The sequence below is a fragment of the Mustela nivalis genome (genome assembly GCF_964662115.1).
Source record: "Mustela nivalis genome assembly, chromosome: 15".
In the NCBI taxonomy this organism is placed as follows: domain Eukaryota; kingdom Metazoa; phylum Chordata; class Mammalia; order Carnivora; family Mustelidae; genus Mustela; species Mustela nivalis.
In genome coordinates, this window is record NC_139034.1 from 30902832 (window position 1) to 30922157 (window position 19326).

At 36.0% G+C, this 19326-nt stretch overlaps 1 protein-coding gene across 1 annotated transcript in view; it reads right to left on the minus strand.

Moving 5' to 3' along the window:
• RB1 (RB transcriptional corepressor 1) overlaps positions 1-19326 on the minus strand; it is a 158896-nt gene that overhangs the window by 29953 nt on the left and 109617 nt on the right. Inside the window, exons 18-19 of the mRNA XM_082701590.1 lie at positions 8282-8400; positions 4386-4531 (exon numbers count right to left, since the gene is read on the minus strand). Of these exons, the coding sequence (XP_082557716.1) occupies positions 4386-4531; positions 8282-8400 (265 nt within the window). The remainder of the gene's footprint in view (positions 1-4385; positions 4532-8281; positions 8401-19326) is intronic.

The following is a 19326-nucleotide window of genomic DNA, read 5'->3' on the forward strand; positions in this document are numbered from 1 at the left end:
TGTGGTCTACTCTGGAGAATGTTCCATGTGCACTAGGGAAGAATGTGTATTCTATTATTTTGGGATGGAATGTTCTGAATATATCTCTGATGTCCATCTGGTCCAGTGTATCATTTAAGGCCTTTATTTCCTTGTTGATCTTTTGCTTAGAGGATCTGTCCATTTCCGTGAGTGGAGTGTTAAAGTCCCCTACTATTATTGTATTGTTGTCGATGTATTTCTTTGATTTTGTTATTAATTGGTTTATATAGTTGGCTGCTCCCATGTTAGGGGCATAGATATTTAAAATTGTTAGGTCTTCTGGGTGGACAGACCCTTTGAATATGATATAGTGTCCTTTCTCATCTCTTATTATAGTCTTTGGCTTAAAATCTAATTGATCTGATATAAGGATTGCCACTCTGGCGCTCTTCTGATGTCCATTAACATGGTGCATTGTTTTCCACCCCCTCACTTTACATCTGGTGGTGTCTTCGGGTCTAAAATGAGTTTGTTGTAGGCAGCATATTGATGGGTTTTGTTTTTTTATCCACTCTGATACCCTGTGTCTTTTGATTGGGGCATATAGCCCATTAACATTCAGGGTAACTATTGAGAGATAATGAATTTAGTGCCATTGTATTGCCTGTAAAGTGACTGTTACTGTATATTGTCTCTGTTCCTTTCTGATCTACTACTTTTAGGCTCTCTCTTTGCTTAGAGGACCCCTTTCAATATTTCCTGTAGGGCTTGTTTGGTGTTTTCAAATTCTTTCAGTTTTTGTTTGTCTTGGAAGCCTTTTATCTCTACTTCTATTTTTAATGATAGCCTAGCTGGATATAATATTCTGGGCTGCATGTTTTTCTAGTTTAGTGCTCTGAATATATCATGCCAGCTCTTTCTGGCCTGCCAGGTTTCTGTGGATAAGTTTACTGCCAATCTAATGTTTTTACCCTTGTATGTTACAAACTTCTTTTCCCAGGCTGCTTTCAGGATTTTCTCTTGTTGCTAAGATTTGTAAATTTTACTATCAGGTGACAGGGTGTGGACCTATTTTGATTTTATTTTTATTGATTTTATTGATTTTGAGGGGCGTTCTTTGCATCTTCTGGATTTTGATGTTTGTTCCCTTTGCCATATTAGGGAAATTTTCCCCAATAATTCTCTCCAGTATACCTTCTGCTCCCCTCTCTCTTTCTTCTTCTTCTGGAATCCCAATTATTCTAATGTTGTGTCATCTTATGGTGTCACTTATCTGTCAAATTCTCTCCTCGTGGTCCAGTATTTGTCTCTCTTTTGCTCAGCTTCTTTATTCTCTGTCATTTGGTCTTCTAAGTCACTAATTCTTTCTTCTGCCTCATTTATCCTAGCAGTAAGAGCTTCCATTTTTTATTGCACCTCATTAATAGCTGTTTTGATTTCAACTTGGTTAGATTTTAGTTCTTTTATTTCTCCAGAAAGGGCTTTTATCTCTCTGGAGAGGGTTTCTCTAATATCTTCTATGCCTTTTTCAAGTCCAGCTAGAACCTTGAGAATCATCATTCTGAACTCTAGATCTGTCATATTACCAATGTCCATATTGATTAGGTCCCCAGCCTTCAGTATTGCCTCTTGTTCTTTTTTTTGTGGTGAGTTTTTCCTCCTTGTCATTTTGTCCAGATAAGATTTGCTTTCTCCTCCTCTGGAATTCTGCTGTTCTCCTTGGTAAGTCAATCTGGTCTTGGCTGGGTTTCTTGTTGATCGTCTGGGGGAGGGGCCTGTTGTAGTGATTCTCAAGTGTCTTTGCCGGAGGCAGAATTGCCCCGCCCTTATCAGGGGTCAGGTTAAGTAATCCGCTTGGGTTCGCTTTGGGGAGCTTTTGTTCCATGAATGCTTTCCGTAGAGTACCAGAGGACGGGAATGAAAATGGTGGCCTCCCAATCTCCCACCTGGAGGCGCGGAGAGTTTGGGGTCCCGCTCCTCAGTGCATCCTCAGAGAAGAGCGCCCAATCGTTCCCGTCTCCCTGGCCTCTGGTTGCGCTTGGAGAAAAGCACTCAATCGCTCACGCTTGGAGAAAAGTGCTCGTGCTTCCGTCTCCCTGGCCTCCAGCCACACACTTGGAGAAAAGTGCTCAGTCACTCCGTCTCCCTTGTCACCGGCTGTGCTCCGAGCTCACCCAGCCTGTGCCCGGTTCAAGGTAACCCCAACTTGGTTAGATTTTGTTTAGTGAGAGCTCACTCCTCAGCTTTGTCGCTGTAGCTGGCTTCCCTGCTCTAATACCTGCAAGCTCTGCGACACTCAGACATCCCCGGTCCTTCTGTGACCCTGCGGGACCTGGGGTTACGCTGACCCTGTGTGGGCTTTCCCCCAGTTTAGCCTCTGGAGCGATGCCCCTCAGTGGAGAAGACTTTTAAAAGTCCTGATTTTGTGCCCCATTGCTCCACCGCTTGCCGGGAGCTATCGCCCTCTCCCCGCGGTCTATCTTCCCATCACTTTGGATTCACTTCTCCGCAGGTCCTACCTTTCAGAAAGTGACCGACTTTCTATTTCTAGAATTGTTGCTGCCCTTCTCTTCGAATTCCCATTAGAGTTGTAGGTGTTTGCAATGATTAGATAAGCTATCTAGCTGATCTCCGGCTACCTGATGTCATCTCAGCCTGCTACTTCTCTTCCATCTTGACTCCTCCCCCCGATTTCATTCATTTTTATGGCTAGGTAATATTCCATTGCATATTTATACCACATCTTCCTTAGCTATTCAACAATCAATGAACACCTGGGCTGTTTCCATAGTTTGGCTATTATAGATAATGCTGCTATAAACACTGGGGTGCATGTATCCTTTCAAATTAGTATTTTTGTCTCCTTTGGGTAAATACCAGTTGTACAATTGCTGGATTGTAGATGGTTCTATTTTTAACTTTTTGAGGAACCTCCATACTGTTTTCCAGAGTGACTGTGCCAGCTTGTATTTCCACCAATAATAAACAGCACCTTAATAGTAACCTTACCTCTACCACTATTTTCTTTATGAAAAAATAACCCCTAGTCTTAGTACGGAGTTAGGTAAATAGAAGGCAAAATAATACTTGAATACTAACATAAGATTTATTTACAAAGTCTATAAAAATATTCCTGGGACATAGGCCTGGAGAAGAGAAATCTACTAAATTTAATTTTTTTCCATCTACTTTAAATATAATGACTCTTATTTTAAATGTACCTTTCAGAGACTTGCATAAAGCAATCAGAATTTTTTAACTATCCTGGTGGTTCTCATTTTAGCATGCATCAGATTAGCTTTGGAAGGCTTGTTAAAACAAGGGATTTTTTTTTCCCCCCACTTCATCCTAGAGTTTCTGTTTGAGGAGTTCTAAGGTGGAGCCTAAACAAAAATTTTCCTTTCTACAACTTTTCAGGTGAGGTGGATTTTGCTGGTTAAGGAACACACTCTGGAAACACTGTTCTAACTTAAGGGTTATCTTACAACATGGTTATAAAATTCTGACTTGAGTATATTTCTGACTTGAATAAAATCAGAAACAGATTTATCACAGAGGAATCTGGCCTTTTATGTCCCTTCAGAGAGCTTCACTGGGTGTGCACCTGCACATACAGCTGACTCTAAAACAACATGGGTTTGAACTAAGAGGGTCCACTTATACGTGGATTTTTTTAAATAAATAAATACAGGGCAGTACTATAAATGTATTTTATGATTTTCTTAATAACACTTTCTCTTCTCAGCTTATTATAGTATATAATACATATATCATATAAAATATGTGATAATTGTTTACACTGTTGGTAAGGCTTCTAGTCAACAGTAGGCTATCAGTAAAGTGTCTAGGGAGTCAAAAGCTAAATGTGGATTTTTTACTACATGGGGGGATTATTTACCCTTATTCCCCACATTGTTCACAGGTCAGCTCTATATATGCACGTACAGACAGCCCTGCTCCACCTCACACACACATAGTCAGAGAATGCTACTCAGCCTAATTACCAGGAAATGTGCCTACATTAGACTACAGAACACTGTACAATCTTAACTTCACATACACACCTGAACAGCAAAAGTAATGTCAGGGTTAAATATTTCCAAACATAAATTTGAAAGCCTGACAAAAGCAGCAGCAGCAACAGTAACAACATCTTATACTTTCTGAGTGCTAACTATGTGCTAGACACTGTTGAAACATTTTATGTATTAATTCATTTAATTAACTAAAAAACCTTATAAGGTAGATTACTATTATTACAAAATAAATTATTATTATCATTTCCACTTTACAGATGAAGAAACTGAGGCATAGAGCTATTAAGTGACTTTGCCAAGGACATACCTAGTAAGCAGAAGAGCCATGATTTGAACCCAGTCACAGCCAGGTTCCAGAGTCCTTCTTGAAAATAATCATCTACTAACCTTTTTTGTAAAAAAGTGAAAGGGAGGTAGATTTCAATGGCTTCTGAGTCTGGAAGGCTGAGGTTGCTTGTCCCTCTGTGTTTGCAGTAGAATTTACACGTATAGTTGATCCTTTTTTCTTTGGGGATCTTACAGGAGAAAGATACCTAAACATATTCAAAGAAAAAGCCTTCATTTGAAGTTCCCTAAGAGTCTCTCTCTTTCTCTCTTTCTCTCTCTCTCTCACACACGCACGGCTGTACACATGCATCCAAACATATCTATTTAATCTGTTATTCTATACCGAATTCCTTCTCTAAAGAAACATTTTTTAAAATTTTTTATCTAAATTCTAGTTATTTAACATACAGTACAGTATTGGTTTCAGGAGAATTCAGTGATTCATCACATATATATAAGACAGTGCTCATTACAACGAGTGTCCTCTTTAATACCCATCACCCATCTAGCCCATCCCCCCCAACCTCCTTCCACCAACCCTCAGTTTTTTCTCTATCATTAAGAGTCTCTTATGGGTTTGTTTCCCCTCTCCCTCTCTTTTTTTTTTCTCCCTTCCTCTATGTTCATCTGTTTTGTTTCTTAATTTCACATGAGTGAAATCATATGGTATTTGTCTTTCTCTGACTTATTTTGCTTAACATAATATACTCCAGCTCCATCCATGTTGTTACAGATGGCGAGATGTCATTCTTTTTGATGGCTGAGTAATATTCCATTTTGTGTGTGTGTGTGTGTGTGTGTGTATGCATACAACATCTTCTTTATCCATTCATCAGTTGATGAACATCTGGACTCTTTCCATAGATTGGCTGTTGTTGATAATGCTGCTATAAACATCAGGGAGCATGTGCCCCTTCAAATTTGTATTTTTGTGGCCACTGGGTAAATACCTAGCAGTGGAACTGTTGCATCATAGTGTAGTTCTATTTTTAACTTTCTGAGGAACCTCCACACTGTTTGCCAGTGTGGCTACACCAGTTTCAGCAAGCTATTTAAACATAAGCTGGAAAGGATACAGCCTAATAGGAAAACTAAGCTTGACATTATCATTTCTAACTATTTTAATAAATAGCTTTTTCTGAGAGTTACTGTTTTTTTGAAGAAAAAAATAGCTGCATAGTGTATATGTTCAATTTTAATAATTATAGTGAAATTGAGATTATCAAATAACTCCAGGTTAAAGGAACAAGTTATTGGTACCAAAATAGTGCTGTTATGTTTCTGATTTCCCTCTTAAAAATGTTTCATTGAGGGGTGCCTGGGTGGCTCAGTGGGTTAAAGCCTCTGCCTTCAGCTCAGGCCATGATCCCAGGGTCCTGGGATCGAGCCCCTCATCGGGCTCTCTGCTCAGCAGGAAGCCTGCTTCTCCCCTCTCTCTCTGCCTGCCTCTCTGCCTACTTGTGATCTCTGTCTGTCAAATTAATAAATAAAATCTTTAAAAAAATGTTTCATTGATAACTATGGTTCATATGTATAATAAAACAAATACCACACAGTATAGAATACTGTATTCAGATATATTATCAAGGAAGATTTATACCTGTATACTAAACGTGTCAGACATAAATCTACACAGAGATATTAATAAATATTCTCTCTCAATTTCTGACATTCTACCACCCTTGTGTTGCTTTTCACAGGATAATTCAGATCTATGTTCTAATTTTGTTTTAGTAGCTAAGAAATAATTCTAAGCAGGAGAGATGATTTTTACTTTACTGTGGATATTTCTACTATATGTAGTATTTAACTAGTATACTAGGAAAAGGGAATCACCATTGTAAACTTTTAAGTACCAGGGTTTAGTCTACTTCCAATCTTGAACTTCCCTTCAATTCTCTAATTCACAATATTGTAGACAAACTAAACTTGGACAGGAGTTGGTCTCTCTGGAGTTCTAGGTACAAATATTCAACTACCTATAGAACATCACTAGTTGAATCTCAAACTTAAGAAGGCCAAAGGGGAAGTCTTGATTTCTTCCCTCTGTTTTTCCCATCTCAATAAACGAGTCCACATTACATCCAGTTTCTAAAATCTAAAACCTAGGAGCTATTTTTAATTTCTCCCTTTTCCCAATTCTTCAAACTCAATGCAAAACCAAGTTTTATTAAATCATTCTCTAAAATACATTCTGGATCATTCCATTTCTTTCTATCTTTACCGACATATCTTAGATCAAGTCACTTACATCTCTCACTTGGACTATTAAAACTGTCTCCAAACTGGTCTTCCTACTTCTTCCCTCCTCCAAACCCACCTGCACTTTAAATAGCAGCCAAAAAATAGCCCTTTAAAAATACAAAGTATAGCAAGCTGCATCATTACTTAAAACTTTAATGCTTTTCCATTCTCTGCTAAAATCTAAAACCTTTTCTATGGCTCATAGAACTCTACAAGGTCTGGCCTCAGTTTACCTCTCCAACCTTATCTTGTACCTCCAACCTCCTCTTGATAAGTCCCAGCCACACTGGAACTTCTTTCTGTTCTTCAAACCAGCTAAGTTTGGTCTGTCCTAGGGCCACTGTACTTGCCATTTGCTCTATCTGGAATGTACATGATGCAGATGTGTGCCTAGCCAGCATCCAATTGTCCTTGAGGTCTCAGGCCAAATATCACTTTATCAGAAAAAGCTTCCCTAAGCATCCCTACACTCTCAGTTTCTCTCACAGTACTTTATTTCTATTACAGTACTTGGTATACTTTCTTTTCTCTCTCTCTCTCTCTCTCTCTCTCTCTCTCTCTTTTTAAGTAATCTCTACACCCAACATGGGGCTTGAACTCCTAATCCCAAGATCAAGAGTTGCATGCTTTACTGACTGAGCCAACCAGATGTCCAAATTTAGTGTACACTCTAAAAACACATCACATATTAGTTTATTTCCCCCATAACCTAACTGCTATGAGAGGAAGAACCTAGCTCATCTTATTCGCCTTTCATTCCCAGTGTCTAGAAAACATCCTGGCACTTAGAAGAATATAAGTCTTGACCTGTTTATATTAGTGCATAACCTAACAGACAAATCTATATATGAAGGCAGAGGCATCCTATGCTAGAAATACTCTGGGTACAAGTTAGCTTGGAAAGGACATCTCTGGAAAATAGACCCTGAACTAATCACAGAACATTATACTGTCAATTCCTAGACTAAACGAAACAGAAACAATAGTAGGCACACTTCTGTGAAAGGCACAGTAGTTGGAATGTTGAAGTACATGAGTTTTGGGGTCAGATTGCTTGGATTTGATTTCTGTTGACTTTGGCGCATTACCCTAATTCCTATTTTACAGATAACTGAGGCTGATAGCAGAATCTACTACCTTACAGGGCTGTTATAAAGATTAAATGGAAAAATAAAAGAATCACAAGCACTTAGGCAACTGTCCAGCACACAGTAAACCCTCAAGAAATATTAGCTATTTGCTTTCTTCTTCCATCATCATCATCATGTACTTACCAACTAATTGTTGATGTTGATTGTTGATGTCTCATTCTAGTTCCTATGCCTATCCTATGCTTCACCCCAAATGCACTGATCTGTACTCCCTGAAAATGTTTCCTGCTTTCCTGGCCTTACACTTTTCTGACTCTTGGAACACTTTGTGTCTCCTCCTTCCTCTCCAGTTTCCACACAGAAATCCTGTTTTCCATCTTTCAGGCCTAATTAATTTGCCATCTCCACCATAAAAACTATCCTCATTACATCAACCCTAAGTGATCTCAACAGCACTCTGTACCACTTTACATGATCTTTATTTGGGTCATATGCCTTATATTCCTGCTTCTTCAGAGCAAATCAAATATCTTATTCAAAATTCTATTCCCTATAGTTTCTATAGAGTATCGTGCCTGTAATTGCAGGTTGAATGAATAACATATCATACATTCTACTTACATATCAGCGGCAGTGTGATTACTCTGGAGTGGAAGGTTGAGAGTACAAGCAGGTTCAAGGTGATCAGCTGGTCCTTCTCGGTCTTTTGCTTGTTTAATCAAATCAAATAAAGGTGAATCCTATATCAAACCAGATGACATTAAAACCACGTTGGTAAGTATTATTTTCCCATGTACTTATCAAAATCATTTTGTCTGACATGGAAAGCACTACAAATTTAGTTACAATTGACAGCAGAAATTTAGAATTCAGATGAGATCCTTTTCTTCACTTAAAATACTAATTGCCAATTTTTGTTCTATATATGTAAAGGACTAGAAAAATCTTTAACTTCAAATGTTATACACAGAAAAGACCCAAAGAAGGTACAAAGACAGAAATAATAAAGACATGAGCATAATCTAATGAAACTAAAAACAAAGATAAAATATAGAGTTTGATCACAAAGCTAATAATCAGTTCTCTGAATTAATTGTATTAAACAAAGCTCCAGTCAGATTGAGAAAAACAAAAGAGACCGATAAACAGTACTTGGAGCAAAAAGTAGGACCATCATCAAAAAATTAGAAAGATAATAGGGGATTACTATGAATAACTTTATGTCAATAAATTGGAAAACTTAGACCAAATGGAAAATTCCACAGAAGATATAAATGAATAAAAAATAAAAAAGTATCAATACTCCCCAAAACTATTAAAAAACCTAAATTGGTAATTAAAAATCTTCCTATAAGGATATCAAGCATATCAAGCACCATTGGTTTTACCAGTGAAATCTACCAGTCATTCAAAGAACAGATGATTCCAGTTTTACTCAAACTCTTCTGAGAATGGGAAAAGTGGAAACATTCTTGATCTCATTTTATGAGACTAGTACCACAGTGATACTAAAAGTTGTCAAGTGCATCAAAAAGGCAATTATAGCCCATTCTTACTCATGAACAGAGATGTAAAAATCCTAAACAAGAAATAATAGTAACTCAAATCAGCAGTGACAAAAAGAGAATATATCGTTACCAAAGTTGAGTTTATCCATGTTGCAAAACCATGTCAACATGGAAAGATCTATAATGGCATTCACCTCACTAATAAGTAAGTCAAAGGTGAAAAATCTTATCAAAATCAATGAAGGAATAAGTTCTCATTTTAAAACCTATTTGTAATTAAAAGGAGGGAAAGATTTATTTCACTCAGCATAATCTCCCCCAGTGCAGTCCATGCTGATACAAAAGCTGGGTATTCATCCCGCCTGGGTGGCTCAGTGGGTTAAAACCTCTGTCTTCAGCTCAGGTCATGATCCCAGGGTCCTGGGATCGAGCCCCACATCGGGCTGTCTACCCAGCAGGGAGCCTGCTTCCTTTCCTTTCTCTCTGCCTGCCTCTCTGCTTACTTGTGATCTCTGTCTGTCAAATAAATAAACAAAATCTTAAACAAACAAACAAGGAAATAAATAGCTAATGACAGATTCAGAAAAAAAAAATTTTTTTAAAGATTTTTTTTATTTATTTGACAGATAGAGATCACAAGTAGGCAGACAGGCAGGCAGAGAAAGAGGAGGAGGCAGGCTCCTTGCTGAGCAGAGAGCCCGATGCGGGGCTCGATCCCAGGACCCTGAGATCACGACCAGAGCTGAAGGCAGAGGCTTAACCCACTGAGCCACCCAGGTGCCCCAGATTCAGAAAAATTATATGAAACAACAGAATTTCTTATGAAGAATGTACAAATGGATACCCTGGAGGGTGATTTAAGGAAGACATACCTGAGAAGGTAACACGAATGCTTAGACTTGAAGGAAGATAAAGAGGCTGTGCTTTGAGAGGAGCAACAGGCAGAAGTCTCCCAAGATGAAGGAAAATGTGCTGAGAAACTGGTATTATTTTAGGAAATCAAAAGAGGCTACTGGTACTAAAGTAAAGTGGTGGTGCACTAATGGAGAAGCTGCTAGAGACAAAGGAAAACAGCAGCCTGATGATCCAAAATTATAAAGACCATGCTAAAAAATTTGAATAACCTAAGAGAAATGGGACATCTATTACAATAGAAACTGTATTTTAGGATAGGAAATTTTCTTGTCACAAATCATTAATATAGATATAGCTAATTCAACTGTGTCTTGCTTCCTATTATATATATTCATATGCATTCCTAGCATAGAACTGGAGTTCTAAAAATATTTGCTGAATAATTAAATGATTTATTGTTTGCTTTCAGGAATGCATTCCAGGTGCTAGAGGTCACCATAACCCATACTGCCTTAGCTTTGTTTCAAGTGACAGAATATCCTATCAATTTCCAACCTCCTAGCTCCAACATGCATGAAGAATGTGCCAGGCAGGTTTAGTACCAAGTTCAATGAGAGCAAACAACTTTGAAGTCATATGCATATAACTCAGGAATTAATGCAATTGATCTGAAATTTAAAAAAGAAAAGCCTACTATTCATTAATTTAAGTCCTTAGCTTCACTATAAGCTGAGCCAAAAATATGAAATTACCAGCATACTCTGGGTTATTTCTATTTCAGCAGTAGTATGTTATCAGCCAAAATGTCTTTCAGCCTATCTTCTCTTCAAGAAAAAAATGTGTATAAGCAGTATGAAACAGGGCCAGGATTAGGGTAAAGCAAGAGAGGTATCTAGGATGCAAAATTTAAGGAGCCATTCACTTGTATTTGCATTGACCCTACCATAAAATTTTGCCCCTTGGGGCACTGAACACTAAACTGATAATGAAGTTAGTTAATTTAAGATACATTTGGCAAAACAGAATGAAATATCACTTTCGTGGTTTGCTTAGACAAGAATTAAAGCACTTTCAATTTACAGAAAAAGTCAATTCAAATGTATTATCTCATGTAATCCCCACAATAAATCTGTGAATTAAGTGTTATCATTATTCATTTCATGGATCACAAAGTTTAGCTATTTTAGAAAACTATGGCTGCATACTATATACTGTTATGCACTAAAATTATTTTCAGAGTATAGAGTAATAACATTTGAGTTTATAAATATAAAAACCAAAACTTTTAAAGCTATTTTTTAATAATAAAGAAGGAATAGAGTAGCTTCCTAGAACAAGTGTCAGAATATGACTTACTAAAAATATTCTATTAATTAAACTATGGTTTTCCATCTTTATCCAAAGGATTTACTGAAAAAGAAATCTATATTAACATCCACTATTAACAAGAACAGCTACCATTTAGTAAATGCTTACTGCATGTACACAATTTAATTTTCACAAAGCCCTATGGGTATATTATCCCCACTTGAGAGACAGAGAAAATGAGGTTAATAAAAGGATTTGAACTTGGGCAGCCAGGCTCCAGAGTCTGAGCTCTTACTCACTGACTAAACTATAATTTTCATTAATTTCTTAGTATAAAAACCAGGAGCAATTAAGCAAGTATTAATTTTACCAAGAATTAATTTTACCAAGGCTAATCCTGGTATTACACTATTTAATAAAGTGAAATGTTCCTGATAATCATTCTTCTAGCAGAAAACAACAGTTATATTTAATTATTTAACCAGAGATGACTATCTGCAACTTCTACAGTATTTGCTTAACATAATTATATAATTTACCAAACAGTGAGAGCTTACGTAAAATATTAGTTTCCTTTCCAAGTTAACTGTTTGGTATAATAAATACCAAAACAATACAATGATGAACTATGAATCAAATTTTGGCAATGCTAGACAATTTATATTATAACCAGTTTGAACAATGTTTAGTTAGAAGCACTGTTTTTGAAAAACACACTTGTTAAATATTAGAAATTATGCAAAAGAGGTCCAAAATTCTAACTAGATTTTCATTGAAAGTGATCATTGAGAGCAGTTTTTTAAGTCTCTCAAAACAGCAACCCCTTTGTTAAATCATAGACTAAAAGCAGATATTTTTAAGAACTTGAAAACTTTATAGTAGTAATGTTATTATGTCAATTATGTACAACTTTACACACACAAATATTCCAAACAACTAGGTACCCTAAAATGTATTTTTAAAAGTATTTTCTAAATCGATATCTTCATCAACTTTTTCAAAAACAATGAGAAGTATATCAATTTGGGTAGATCCTATTTTTTATATTTCAAATTAAGTTATTTTGTGATATTGGGGATTATTTGAAGCCTTTTTAAAAAATGTAACACACAAAATATGTTATATTTTGCATTTGTTGTATTAATTTTAAAATCCTGTTTAAAGAAAGGAATTCCTAACTCAAAATTAGCTAAGAATTCTAAAACCGGGTCAGGGTTTACTTGAAGATGTTTGACATATTTGCTCTGGGCAGGCAGCTCCAAATGGAAATGCAAAATTTATGCAATTAAACTAAGACAGCCATTTTTCTAAATGAAATATTACAGGAGTCAAAAGTCCACTTCCATCAGTACTAGCTTCAATGACCACAGCAAGTATATCCAATGAGAGGGTCCTCTGTTCTAAGACTTGTGATAAAATTGTGTTGAAGAGTCATTATTTGTATAATTTACCTTAAATACTGTGGGAAAGTTACTGTTCCTAACCCAAAGAAATCTTATTCTAACCAAAAGCATAAGAAAATCTATAATGAATATTTGCAAAATGAATAAAAATTCATACAGTAGGCAGAATGAATATTATTAAGGGAAATAACAGTATGAGAAATGGACATTAAAAGAGGAATTGGGGGGTGACTGGGTGGCTCAGTGGGTTAAGCCTTTAAGCCTCTCTGCTCGATGGGGAGATTTCCATCTGTCAAACAAATGAATAACATCTTTAAAAATAAATAAATAAAAGAGGAATTGGGTATGAAAGCTTGTAAAAGTAAACTAGCATGTCTGAATATAATGAACTCAAGGATGTTTTGTCAAACTTGGAAGAAGTAGAGGGTTATGACTGAACAGGAAAGCACAAGATGGAGGGATGAGAATTCAAAGGTGAGGAACAAACATGTTTGCCATGCTGAAGTGAGGAATCACCAAATTATCTATTAATACTGCTGATGACAAAGATTTGCAAAAAAGTAAAAGAACAAAAATACATATCCTATGATTAAATAATCGTAAGAAAAGTCATTCTTCTCCAAATGATTCCTGCTTTTACTAGGGCCTCTCTACCAAAGAATCAAAATCACCAGATTTTTACCTTTGGGAATGTACTTAGTACCTTTTACCTATATATATTATTCCATGACGGGAAATATTGCAGCAGGTTTAACCTATTCATAGACCAAAGTTTTGCATCAAAAATTATTTAATGACTAGACATTGATTTGTTTTCAAGAAAATAAAACAAACTTAGAAATTTAAGCCAACACTATAGAGGAATTTCACTGGTCTTGGGCTTTGCTGCTTCCCCTCTAGGTGAACATACTCTTGAGTTCTCAGAAATTTCATAATCCTTAAAGTTTCCAATCTGAAACTGAACTAGATCTGAGTCATTATATAGGCTTGGGCCTAGGCTTCCTGCAATCAGTTTTTGTTGATATACACATTTATTATTTCTACACCTACCCTGGCTTTGGAAACCCCTTGGCCATGCTTATCCTGAAGCCTTAAAATAAGGGTTGGCCAAACACGGGCTCAATAATAACTTGACATCTAAATGTAATGTAAGGTTCTACAGGCACAGCTTAGTTTCAGCACATGAGTATAACCATGCCAACTTAATTTTTGTACTTAATTTCAATGAAAAAAGTCTACAAATTAAGTATGAGATAGTAAAACTGATTGTTAAACTTTAAAATCTGTGCATTCAAACACACTGTTAAATTGTGTACGTCTTTAAGTGTAATAAGAGTGCAGAATCTCTAATCATTAATTTCAAGTCTGGACCATCAGTGGCCTAGATCATCCTTAGAACGACTCAATTATATTTTATAAGGTAAATGCTTACTTTCTTATATAGCTTTTTTTTTTTTAAGATTTTATTTATTTGACAGACAGAAATCACAAATAGGCAGAGAGGCAGGCAGAGAAACAGGTGAAGAGGGGAAAGCAGGCTCCCCACTGAGCAGAGAGCCTGATGTGGGGCTTGATCCCAGGACCCTGGGATCATGACCTGAACTGAAGGCAGAGGCTTTAACCCACTGAGCCACCCAGGCGCCCATAGCTATATTTGGCTATATGCCAAGTTCTATGCAAAAATATTTTACAAACATTATCTCATGTAATCCTCATAGTAAATCTATCAAATACATACTATTTATTATCCCCATTTTATAGGTAAAGAACCTGAAACAAGAAGTTAAGAAATCAGCCCCATGTCATATGGCTAATGAATGGTGGAGCCGGGATTTAAACCCAAGTCTGTTTCAAGAGCATGTGCTGTTTGCTCCTACACTATGATGTAAACCATGTTCATTTGCCCATTTTCTCTTTATTCTTTGTGCCTGTCATACTTGTAGCTGCGTTCCCATGGTGTTGTCTTCCCCTACGATTAGCTCTACTCCCCATAATTCCATCTACCATTTATTCATTCATTCCACAAATACTCATGTTCTATGACAGGCACTATAGCCACTGAGAAGAATAAAACATTAATGACAGTACCTACCCACATAAGGTTTTTGTGAGAATTAAATAAACGACACAAAGGGTTTGATACAGTACATGGCACATAATAAGCATTCATTAATTCTGCCCTAAAAGAGTTTACAGATTTACCGAATGCCAGCCATAGCACTGAGTACTTTATTTCTTCCCACAAAAAACTGTAAGAGGAAGGTACTATTTTTTACGTCATTTTACAACTGATGAAAGGTAGGCTAGGATTAAGTTACCCAAAGGCACAGTTAGAAAGTGGTAGATCCAGGACTTGGCCACAAGTTTTCTCACTCCAATGCCCGGGTTTTTAATCCTTATGCTACAGTCTCTAGTCTAATGAAGGAAACAGATAAGTAAATAAAAAATAGCAATCCAGAGCAGTAAATTCCATAATCAAAGGACACACAGGGTATATACATTGGAAATCAAGAGAAGACTATCAAATCTAGATTAGGTACATTAGGGGAAAACATCCTAGAAGAAGGTTAAGCCTGATTAGAGTTTTAAAAATAGAAGTCATTTCAAATGGAAAGCAGAATAGATGGCTCAGAAACTATGAAAATATGGCCCTAAAGAAACTTCATGTAGCTCCCATAAAATGAGGAAAATAATACTCCCTCATAGGGTTAGTTGTTATAACAATTAAATGAGATGGTAAATATAAAGTACTCAGAATGGCACCGGGGCATAAGTCCTTAAGACTGAGATGATTCATTACATAAAGCTGAAACATAGATTTTATAACAAGGAAAGAGTAGGGAATTAAACCAATTAAAAGATTTTAAGCAGGAGACTAACAGGATCCAGATGGGACTTTTTAGACAGCTATAAAATAAAATCCCAGTGCCTCGCACATAATGGATACTCAAATATTTCTAGAATGTTATACAACATAGACATATCAAGGGTTAAATTAAAATACAGTAAAGCACTAAGAAGAAAAGTGGTATGATTTGCTTTCTAATTGCCATTAAATATCATCTGTGGCAGCCATCCTACAAGATCACCCCCATAATCCCTACCACTGGGTTATTTATATACTTGTGAAGATGACTCCTATATTGTACCAGGGTTAATCTGTCTGTCTGGTCAATAGCATATGGCAGAAGTGATGGCATGTCGCTTCTGAGTTAGTTTATAAAAAACCTGCAGATTTAGGCTCCTGGAAGTCCCATGGAAAAGGGTCTACATGGTAAACAAAGGAAGCCTCTGGCTAACAACCAGTGAAGAAGAAGGCATGTCAACAACCATGTGAGTGAACTCGGAAGTAGATTCCCAACTCCAGCAAAGCCTTAAGATGACTGCATCCTTAGCTGACAATTTAAGGTCTGTCCTGAGTGAACAGGAACCGAAACCACAGAGCTAAGCCACTTCCAGATTTCTGACCTTCAGAAACTGTGTGAGATAAAACTTCACTTTTTTTTATTAAAGTTTTTATTTATTTATTTGTGGGAGAGAGAGAATGCACACAAGCAGGGGGAACAGCAAGCAGAGGGAGAGGGGGAAGCAGACTCCCTGCTGAGTCCCAATGTGGGACTTGATCCCAGAATCCTGGGATCATGAACTGAACCAAAGGCATATGCTTAACTGACTGAGCCACACAGGCATCCCCAAACTTTAGTTATTTTAAGTTGTCACATCTTGCGGTAATTTCTTACACAGCAAATAGGTAATTAATACAGAAACTGATTTTTTTAAAGGACTACAAAAAATATTTAGTGGAATACTTAACTTTTGAAAATTACATATTTATATGTGTAGCACTATGTCCTGGACTCAAAGAGCAGCTTTTCTCTTGGACTCAGGAAAGCTTTCTCATGTCATTACTTATCTACCTAAATTAACTGTCGCATGATCACTCTCTGGACAACACTTCACTCTGTTTTGCCACTTAATCTTGTAAAGGAAACCAGACTCTACCAGCAAGATTAGTATATATATCTCACTGAATAAATGATATGCATTAAAAAGGCAGAAGTAAGTTTATTCTACGTGGTATTTCATCATTAACATACATTTCTAAAGCAAGTATGAACTTTTCCAGAGAGTTGAAGACTTAAAGTTTATCAAGTCAAGGTGTTCCTAAAGAGATTCTAATTATCTGAGTAAGCACAAGTTCTCTAGGGCTAGTAGAAAAAATTAATAATAGAAGTGGAAGATGGGAATTGCTATTGTTTTCTGGGTATTTTAAGGAATATTATTGGACTTACGTTACAGGAAATGTTTTCGTACTATCCTAAACCAAATCATAAGATCATTTTACCCTAACAAAGGAAACCCAAATATAAAATAGAGGGTAGACCTTGACCTTTCTGACAGTTCTTTCCCATTTTATTTTACTTCTTTAATATTGATATACATTAGGATATTCTTGCCAATATATAAGCTGGTTGAGCCACTATCATGGCTTTAATTATAGCTATACTTCTCCTAAATCTACATTTCTGACTAAATGTACTTATTCAAGTTCCAGATCCATTATTTCCAACTAGATATCTCAGATCTCCACATGGATATGTGGCAAACACATCAAGTATTCACATGTTCAAACATTAACAGGAACTCATTACCCTCATCACCAATCAGCGATCACTCCTTCAATATCCTCTTTGGTTGACTGTGTTATTAATCACCTGACTACTGACAGTAAAAATCTTGGAATTGTCCTCAGTTCTATTCAGGCTCTTAATCTTTGGAGATTAATGATATATATATATATATATATATATATATATATATATATATATATATCTTTATATTGAAAACTGGTGTCTTATAAATGGCACAGAGTTTCTTTTTTAACCACTTTGACAATCTTTGCCCTTTTTTTTGGGCTAGCACATAATGGATACTCAAATATCCATTTATATTTATAAACGACCATTTGTATTTATAAATGACCATTTATATTTAGTGTAGTTACTGATAATGGTTAGTTTAAATACTCGATCTATTTGTTTCATCGTCTTCTTTGTTCCCTTCAGATTTACCGAAGTAGAGAATTAAATGATGAAATTTTAATTTATAGTGTAGCCAAATGCAAAGCATTACTATTAAAGAGTATTTTTTCTAATTATCAATATTTTAAGAATATATTTTCAAGTAACCTTTAAGTAACATGGAGGTAACAGATAAAAGTTTTAAGACATGCTCCTTCTCAAGAAGAAACTAATTTGAAAGTGATGAATGAAACAAATCTGAACAAACCAAACTATCCATTTCTCTAGTTCAGCTAAAAATTTTCTCAAAGATATCAGTAATGCAGAGTACAGCTACTAAAAAGAAAAAAAAAAAAACCCTGCATTTTCATTAACAGCAAAAGAGCTTTATCAAATAAGAATTAAATTTTGATAGTGTTTCTGACTATGATTTTAAATGGTTTACTTTACATAAAGTCTGACTTCTGTAGCATACTTATTTTAGGCTCATTTGGTGGCAGAAATTCTTTGACAAAAATTTTTGCTAGATTCATCTCCAGAAGGTATACTACTTTGATGGAGTACCTAAAAAAGCCCTCTCTATATTAGAAAGGAAGACAGCAGAATCCCAACTCTCTCCTTCAGATAGTATAAATCTTAGATAAGAATTTTATTGCATCTGACCAACAATTGTTTTTAAATTTACAAGTATAGTAAATATAAAATGACTTTGTTTTAAAACATCTTATTATTAAAACATCCTAAAATTCCCATTTTCTAATTAACCGAAGTATACTTTTACAAACAGAAAAGCACAGATGCATTTTTTTTCCCAAATTTAAAATCTGAAAGATAATCTATTCCTAAAAGATTCCTTTTCAGATATGTCATAACGGAGGGTACTGAGACTTTACTAGTTTATATACATATGTTTGTGCCAGGAATCGGCTTATTCATTTTTCATATTGTTTAAAATAGTTGGTGGCTAAAATACAAAATACAAAAAATACAGGGAAATACAAACCAAAACCTCAATGAGATACCACCTCACACCAGTCAGAATGGCTAAAATTAATAAAACAGGAAATGACACATGTTGGCCAGGATGTGGAGAAAGGGGAACCCTCCCACACTGTTGGTGAGAATGCAAGCTGGTGCAGCCACTCTGGAAAACAGCATGGAGATTCCTCAAAAAGTTGAAAATAGAGCTACAACCCAATTGCTATGACCCAGCAATTGCACTAGTGGGTATTTACCCCCAAAATACAAAGGTAGTGATCCAAAGGGGCACATGCACCCCAATTTTATAGTAGCAATATCCACAACAGCCAAACTATGGATAGAGCCCAGATATCCATCGACAGACAAATGGATAAAGAAGATGTGGTGTATATATATGCAATGTAATATCACGCGGTCATCAAAAAATGAAATCTTGCCATTTGCAATGATGTGGCTAGCACTAGAGGGTATTACACAAAGCAAAATAAGTCATTCAGAGAAAGACAAATATCATATTATCTCAATGATAAGAGGAATTTGAGAAACAAGACAGGATTATAGGGGAAGGGAGCGAAAAATGAAACAAGACA